General features: G+C 36.1%; 1 protein-coding gene across 1 annotated transcript; it reads left to right on the forward strand.

The window, feature by feature from the left end:
• Positions 1–6,913: 6,913 nt before the first annotated feature.
• On the forward strand, positions 6,914–8,939 carry LOC112500716 (pentatricopeptide repeat-containing protein At4g31070, mitochondrial). The gene has a single exon (XM_025104280.1). The coding sequence runs from the start codon at positions 6,923–6,925 to the stop codon at positions 8,738–8,740; it is 1,818 nt and encodes a 605-aa protein (XP_024960048.1). The 5' UTR covers positions 6,914–6,922; the 3' UTR covers positions 8,741–8,939.
• The last annotated feature ends 419 nt before the right edge of the window (positions 8,940–9,358 follow it).

The raw sequence follows: 9,358 nt of genomic DNA on the forward strand, positions 1-9,358 counted from the left end.
GTTTGCAGTTCCGATTGATGTTGTGGAGATAGATGTGGTTGTATGTGTGGTTGAGGTTGAGGTTGTGGAGATGGCTCATGTTGTATTTGTGGTTGTGTTTGCAGCTCCAATTGACTTAGCGGAGATGGCTGTAGTTGTGTTTGCGGTTGCAGTTGAGGTTGTGAAGATGGCTCCTGTTGCATTTGTGGTTGCAGCTGCGGTGAAGGTTGTGGAGATGGTGAAGGTTGCAGGTTCTGGAGGAAAGGGAAGTGCTTAGTATGGGTATAACAATAATGTTTCTACTCTCTGTCCCAAAATTAATTAATCTGTTTACTGTTTACTTCTATATGGAAATAAATGAGCCAAATGCTTTGTCAACTTCTTAACCAAGAACCAAATCCTATTTTTGAAGATCTCAAATTTTACAAATTCATTGTGTGGTTAGGGTTTAAACCCTTTGTTTTTCATTTATAAGAGAAAATACAATATATGGGCCCAAAATCTAACAGAAAAATAAGAAAGTAAACCCTTGACTCTAGACAATATTACAAAAGAGAACTCTAACAGAGGCTGATGTAACTAGTACTCCAAAAATTGGGTTCAAAGAAGATGAAGCAAATGGTACCTAGTACTGAGCCAAAGGTCAAGGGTCTAAATGCTAGTTGAAGGTTGTTTGAAACAGGTTCACAAGTCTCCGGTAAATCAAGATCGAAGTCTAGGGGCAAAAACAAGTTTCATAATTATTGCAAGAAGGGACATGTAGTTGATGATTTCTACAGGCTGTTAAAAAAGAGAAAAACAAAGGTCAAAAGTGCCTGGAGGTCCCATGTTCAAATCCAAGGAGGAATAAAAATCCCCTTGTGGCCACGGAGGTTCAAATGCGGTGACTCCGGGCTACCCGCAAAGTGCAGCTGTGCTGTTTTGCAATTTCCTAGAGATTGAACGGTCGGATCATCGTGATGTTTGGACAGAGGCTTCACAGCATATGTATCTACATTCTCAATGGTCTAAATCTGTTCCAGGGGTCCAGAGATCGTGCTTTTTATGTTCAACATAGAGCAGTTCTCGGGGTCATATTTCTTCCTCTTTTTCTTTTAGTTTGATTCCATAACTTTTGATGATTTGTACCAAGAGTATGATGATTGTTGTGTGCCTCTAGTTTTATTTAGAGAAGACGTTTGTATTGCTTTATTTATTGATGGTAGTGGACTTTAAGCAGCCTAAGGGTCCCGTCGTTTTTACCGTCGCCTTGAGAGGTTTTCCACACTAAAATCCTTGTTCTACGTGATTCATAGACCCAAAGGGAAGGCTGTGAAGACCATCATAATGGATTAGCGTACTTTTTGGCCTAGTGTGGTTTATTCCACTAAAACCACCAAGCCACTTGTACACGTTTTGAGGCTAGTTGATGGTGAGACTACTTCTGCAATGGGGTTTATATATGGAGCTATCAGCTATGGATGAGGCAAAAGAGAAAATAGCCAAGAACGTGGATGAAGAAGTGTCCTCTTACAATGCAACCTACCATATTCTACAAGATTCTATCTGTACACATTGTTTGAAAGGTTTCATGTCAAAAATGATATACCCTTTAGAAGAATATATCCACGGTGACTTGTGATTTACACTACAAAATGAAAAAAGAATTCCTCCAATTTTCAGTTTCCAGCAGTAGGTTCATATATTTTGGGACATGAGCATTAATAGATGCCCAACAAAGTATGCAATAGTTACTCTTGAGTGGTGGATGAGATTGAAGCAATTATTTTGAGATTGAGAGATTAATCAAGATATGGAAGGCAGAATAGTCAAATGCAAAGGAAAAACAAACCTCAACTATTACTTTTGGATATCTTGAGCCTCGTATTGCCTCTATGCCCCGTTTTAAAGATTTCTGCACAGGAACACTCATCTTTATTAATATATGCAACAAATCTCAAGATGATATCAAACATCAATTACAGAAATGAAGGGTAAATATTTGATAAAGATAAAACTTTAAAAGGTAGTTTCATAGATTCTCCTTCAAACTTTCTAGATTGCATCTAAAAATGTCAAGAAAATTTTATGATATTCCATCGTTAACTTTTCACCACTTTCCATGTTATTTTCCTGTCAGATCCAGAAAATAGTAATGTGTGACTGTGATTCTCTGACAAGGACAAGGTACAAATTTCATTCAAGGCAATGGTCATGTAAAAGAAAAGCCCGAAGATCCTAAAACAAAGGACTCCTGAATAGATCATAATTAACTTGACAAACACATGTACACCGACACCCAAATTCTCGTCCTACATAACTAAAGCAGTAAAATAGATATGGATTGAAGTAATATGAATACCTCTGTTTGATCTCTACCAATAACTATTGTGCCAACCAATAATGCTAGGCAGAGTAGAAACGTAGCAGGTAGAAAGAAGCTATAATATGATCCCGTACTTCTTGAATTTTTCAGCCATGAGGCCTGGATTAAAAAAGAACCAAATTTAAAGTTATTTATGTCACCAAGTGTGGATAAGTAAAGAAAACGTGACAACACCCTAATGTGGTGTCTTTCAAACAATATGAACTAGTATCAAAAACAGGAAGAAAAGAAAACAAAGTGTTCTGAAACTCTCAGTATCGCTTCTTTTGAAGTTCTCCAGAAAGCTTCAGAAAAGTCGATGTAGCCTCTTTCCGACCATCTTTGCAGTGGATTGATAGAATGACAACATGGAAATAATAACAACCACTCCCACCTATGCCTCGGTAGAACTGTTGGAAAAGAGGCATCATCTGCCTTCAAATTAGATATTCGCAAGATTACCTCCATTAAAGTAAAATTGTGACCAGAGAGACTAAAGTAATTGACTTTGAAATGAATATTTTTCCATTTTTATAGCAGAGCTCATTTAAACAGAAAAATAAAAAAATTATGAAATGCACAAAATAGGAATCAACTAGTTGGATACTGTTATTAAAATATACAAATTAATGAAAGCTAACTTTTTTTTAAATGATTAAACAGTAACTCTAATCCAATGCCATAAACATGGCAATGGAAATGAACTTTCTCAAATAAAGCCGTGACAAGAGTACGTCCGATAGCTACCTAAGAGATACTAGACACGCCAAGAGATCTGAGCCATCATTACTTCTTTGTATTTGAAGAGATGAGATGTTTCAATATCTAGAAAGATAAGGAATTATTTCTTTGTATTTGAAGCCATACCAAGCAGCTACATTCTTTTGAATGAAATTCTTGTTTGAGTCATGGTCATAAAGAAACGGTTGTTAAATTTCTTTACGAAAGTCAAAGTTCCATGCTGCTATCGTCTGAACCAATTCAAGCACAGGATTGCATAGAACCAGCTTAAATCCTTGATGAAAGAGTATTTTCTAAGGCAACTATCAACATTACCATCATACTCAATTTTTTAGAGAGGATCTAATTATGAGAGAGAGAGAGAGAGAGAGAGAGAGATTTGAGAGAAATGTGTATTAACTCCACATTTTTCCTACAAAATGGAATTTGTAGCAATCTGAAACTGCTATGGCTTGAATTACACCAACAGCGGGAACTAAGTCTAAGCCTCCGCAAACAAGTACTGGCACCAGTTCAGGATACAATTGCTTAGAGCTTCAGCCAGTCAAATTGTGGAATCAAGTCACACCATTAAATATGACAACTGCATAGCTTTTGATGGATTACATAGTTAAAAATCCTTAATTACCTGGTCAAAATGATGGGTTTATCTTCTGTCTAAACTTTCCTTCTCTCTTTTGTCTTTTTTTCCTTGTTAAATAGTATAAGAAGATTCTATTAGATAGAAAGACAGTAAATGCATGAGAAGGGAGCAAGAATTCTCCAAAAATGTAATATAACAAGAGGACATTATTTCTCTCAAAAGGCACATGCACTTGCATCTGCAGCTGAGGTATAGAAACTTACTGCACTTAAAAATCCAACATTTCTCTCAATCCTAATTTTCACAAGGATTTTCAAGATGCTACAGCACAGAAGATTTTTGTAAAATGTCTTGAATTCAAACCTGAAATTGGTAACTGGATCTTTCACTGAACGTAGAACGATGGACTAACCAGTCACCAGTGTCATCCAAGGAACGAGATGAAGATTATACATGAAGTATGTCATTTATGGCTCTTTAGTATTCTCAGAACTGCTTTGATTTTGCTTCCAACCTAAATTTTTATAGATCTTGTTTTATTTTTGTATGTGAAAAGCCTAGCCTATTCACATTCAATGTGTGAGCTGTTTTTGTTTTTGCTTCCTACCTTAATTTTTTTACATAAATCTTGTTTTCTTTTTGCATGTGAAAACCCCATCATATTCTCATATCAAGTGTGCTGGTCATTCCCTCATCTTTTAAGTCCCAGCATTACATCTTCATTGGATCTATCTCCATTTTATATATAAATAAATTATTATTCCAAATTTAGTTTGTCCTTCAATGGCTATATCATTTCTCTTCTCTATACTCTTTCTCCCTCTTTTCATTACTCACCAAAATCTCTCTCTTCATGAGTTTAAACTTCAATGATATTCATACATATGTGTTGGTGGCGATGCGTACTTTCATAAATGGTCTCCTTTCATACATATCATGAGTTTAAAGTTAGCTATAATGCAACCTATCATATTCTACAAGATACTTGATAATATTACCATGAATTGCAGTGATCTTAGACCTTGTTTGCACAACTTTATAGCATGGAAAGAGAGGTGGATTAGCAATGGGCATCAAAAGTTGGTTGTTTTGACTATTTAATACACTACACTTGAATAAACACTTGGACAACCGGTATCCTTACTCCTCTTCATCTAAAACTCACAGGTTATAATAACAGAAGTACCTTCCCTGCAAAATGGGAAGGCTGCTTACAAATACTTCCTTTCCCCAACACAACACTATGGATACGAAGCCAAAGAGTGTTAATCAACACCAAGTTACATTTTCCGATGTATATGTTCAGTACCAAGTTTTATCAAGTATCAGCAGTTTCTAATCATAAATGGTTTCCAGAATATTTGGAGTTTTAAACTTTAGAATGAAGCACCAAATCATGAGATAATCATTGAACTTTAGATCAGAAGATGCACCACTTCTTTATGTTTCTTATGACTGAGTCACATTTTGAAATATTTACCCGACCACTCCAAAATCTACAACTAGTTACATTTTGATGTATGAGATCAAACCCTATAAATCACTTCACAGAACAAATTTCTTATTGGGTTCATGATAAAAATTTATCACCAACATGATCATAGGATTTGTAACGCAAGCGATTATCAAGTTCCTCAAATGTCAATTTTTTGATGTTTTTCGATAGGACGAATCTTCCAGCACTTCCAAGAGCGAAAACCAGCAAGACAAACATCGATACCTCATACTTAAGAGCGAGCTCAAATAACATTACGCACAATACAATTTTCATGCATGAAACCCAAATTATCATTAATATCAGTATGTGCATGCAGGTGTCGAGAGAGATATAGAGATGGTGCTTACAAATCTTGAAGCCATCGTTGAAATCAAGACGACCCGTTTCACGTAAGTTATGCTTTTAATATGAATTCAACGATCAAACAAAATTTCAAACATAAAATTCCCTAACCTAGAGTAAAAATAGAATCGAGAGAAATAAAATTATGAAATTGATCAGAAGTTTTACACAAAAACCATCGTAATACATTCAATTCCATAGAAATCTTACGAACCCCAAAAAACAGAGAGGAGGAACGGAGGATCTGCCGATTTGCATGGCGAAATACTGGAGAAAAATGGAGGGTTCGAATGTGCAAAATTTGAAAGTTTGAGTAAATTACACAAATAGTCCTTGTATTATATAGGAATGGATGTCTTATAACACTGCCTAATCAAGGTTTTAAAAAACAGAATCGGGCCTCGAGGTGTTTTTCCTCGGCGAGGCATAAGCCTCAGGCGGTCCGAGGTGTAAAGGGTTGTCTGACAGTTGATGAATGATTTGGTGCTGAATGATTAATTAGCTCTCGTGATATAGTGCAAAATAAAATATAATTATTTGGTAATTGTTTACAATAAAATTAAGGTTCTTAATGGTTAAGGGAGACCTATGATACAAAATCATTCAGAAAGTTTTTGGACCATTAAGAGACATATTTTTTTTACCAAACAAGATTTACCTCTTAACGATTCAGATGTTGCCTCTTAATATAACTATTAAGATATAAACAAACAACCGAAGCCAATATTAAATTACGCAATTCCACTGTAATTTCAATAATCACTAACCTTTTAACTCTTATTTCTTAGATTAACTCATTAATTAGTTAAACTTATACAAAATTAATTAAAAAAACTTAATAACTAAGTGGGACTTTACCAAACGCTTATCCGAATAAGCACTTATCAAGTCACCTTATCATACCGGATGAATATAAAAAAGACCAAGAATCTTATTCAATAAATGAAAAGATCAGGACCGAAAATCTTATCCGATAAGTAAGAGCAACGATTCTTACCTGGTTAGTACTTACCGAGTAAATTTTAAAATAAATCAATGCAAACCCCATAAGCCAAAAAAGCATAATTTCCAACCTTTAATAACACCTATGGAACCTATAGAATGAATATGGTTCATAAACCATCACCTAACTGAAGCACAATAGCACACGCTTCATTTGCAGATTTTCCTGGGTCAGAAATATTAGACCTCAATGCTGAATTTGCATACTTTGATAGATCGAGAAAATAGTTGAAATTGGTTCGTTTGTCTTTACCCAAGTGTGAACTTCAGACGACTCTCAAGCGGTTCCATGGCTTCTTACTGTATTTCTGGGTCAACCCAACCCGAATGGGAAGAAGGGGTCTGCAATTTAGAGAACACAATGTTAATGACGAATATTCTTACTGTATTTTAGCACGAATGAACTCCTGGTATTAGATTGGATTTATGTTTAATGATGAATATTCTTATCAGAAGATTCACCTCGGTTCCAACTGCACTATCAGATTCCAATCTTATCAGAAAAGTTAAACATTTGATCTTACAGGGACTACATTTTGAAGCTCTTCAAGTTTATAGAAATCAACCCGATCTCCATGTCGACGCTTTCATCTCCATTCTTCCTTCACTCATAAAAGCTTGTTCCCTCTCTCAGACCCACCATGGCCTCGGTCTTCAGCTTCATAGCCAATCCCTTAAAATGGGAATTCATTCAGAATCCGTTGTTTCAAATTCAACCATCTCTTTCTATGCTAAATTTCCAGATATAAAATCTGCACGTAAGGTGTTCGATGAAATGCCTCAGAAAGATTTTATATCATGGAACTCCATGATAAATTGCTTTGCTCAAAATGGGAACTGTGTGGAATCATTGGAGATGCTTAAAGAAATGTATGAATGCGGGTTGGTAGCAAAGCCGGAGTTGCTTGCTAGCATTCTTTCTTTATGTGTGCAGTGTGGGTATACAAGGGTAGGAAAAATGATTCATGCTCTTTCTATTGTTGATGAAAGATTTGAGAAAATGGTGTTTTTGTCAACAGCACTGTTGGACTTGTATTGGAGGTCTGGGGATTCAGTGATGGCTTTTCATGTTTTTGATGCAACGGAGGATAAAAATGAGGTTTTCTGGACTTCCATGATTATGGGATATGTTGGAAACTGCGATTATTTGTTGGCATTTGATTGCTTTCGGCAAATGCAGGTTGAAGGGATTAAGCCTAATAGAGTGACACTTATTACTATTCTACCAGCATGTGTTGCGTTAGGCACCATTGGACTTGGGAAAGACATTCATGGGTATGCTTTCCGTCATGGGTTTAATTCAGATATTCGACTGTTATCAGCTCTAATTCACCTGTATTCTAAGTGGGTAGATTCCCTTTCGCTTGCAAAACTAATATTTGAATGGTCAACTCAGAAAGACATTGTGCTTTGGAGTTCCATTATCTCAGGTTGCTCTCAGCATAAGGAAAGTGCTGAAAACTCGATATTACTTTTTAATCAAATGCAGAAAGAGGGAGTTGAGCCGAACTCAGTAACCCTATTGGCTGTACTCACTGCTTGTACTAATATACCATCAATTCGCCTCGGAAGTGAAATACATGGCTATGTGCTTAAGTCAGGGTTGGATTCTGATTTGTCCATAACAAACTCTCACATTAATATGTACTCAAAATGCGGTTCTCTTAAAGATTCGCATCAAGTTTTTCGAGAAATGGCTACACCAGATTGTGTTTCTTGGAGTGCACTTATCAATGCATATGGTGTCCATGGTTACGGTGCAGAAGCTTTACAACTCTTCAATGATATGAAAGAAAACGGGATGCAGCATGACTCGATCACATTGCTTGCTGTTTTATCAGCATGCAACCATTCTGGGCTAGTTGAAGAAGGGCATAAACTGTTCTCTGAAGCTGTGAAAGATGATAAATTATCGGTGAATTTGGAGCATTATGCTTGTTATATTGATCTTCTTGGAAGGGCAGGGAAGTTTGATTGTGCTCGTGAAGTTTTGAGAACAATGCCGATGAAACCTAGCCCAAAAATTATGAGCTCTTTGGTTTCATCTTGTAAGCTTCATGGAAGGTTAGATGTTGCAGAAACCCTGTTAAGTTGGTTTATAGAATCAGAACCTGGTAACACTGCTAACCATACATTGTTGAGTTTGATCTACGCTGAATTTGGTAAATGGTTAAACGTGGAAGGCATTCAGAGGAATATGAAATCAAGGGGATTGAAAAAGAGTTGTGGGTACAGCAGACTTGAATACTAGTTCAAGATTGTCATTTAACCAATGACCCCCTTTGCTCCTTGAAAACAAGTGACAAAATGAACAATAGGTGCAGTTTATTGAAATGGAGAGCACATGACATTGAGATTCCAATTCACTGCAGGCAGGCTGTTTTCAAAAAATTTGTGCTACCATTTGCACTTGGGGAATTCCATGCCTCCTGTCCAACTCTTGCAGATGAAATGAGGTTAGATGTTTGATTAATGTTATTTATCTTTTTCACAGTTTCCTTTTGGTTAGTAAACACATATAAGTGCATTTTTTATCGAGCTAAATAACTTATAAAACGTCCTTTGAGTTAATTTAAGGATTTCGAGGGTGTTAGATTTTGGTATAATCTATTTGGTAGTCAAAGAGTTATATTTCTTTTTTAGCAACAGATGGAGTAGTTATCATACTCCAACATTTAGCAATCACATAATTTACCTAAATCCTTTGATTAGTTCTACTGTTCCAACTTGTGTTTCTTGAGGGTATGTTTGGCATGCGGAGGGTGTTGGTGATTTTAGCGTCACCGGCTATTTAAGTGTAATTGGAATTAACACGAGTGCCAATGGGTTTTAAATTGTGATCTAGTACAAGTTAGGTGGTGCAATGTGC

This window comes from Cynara cardunculus (genome assembly GCF_001531365.2).
Source record: "Cynara cardunculus var. scolymus isolate 2C chromosome LG 1, CcrdV1, whole genome shotgun sequence".
In the NCBI taxonomy this organism is placed as follows: domain Eukaryota; kingdom Viridiplantae; phylum Streptophyta; class Magnoliopsida; order Asterales; family Asteraceae; genus Cynara; species Cynara cardunculus.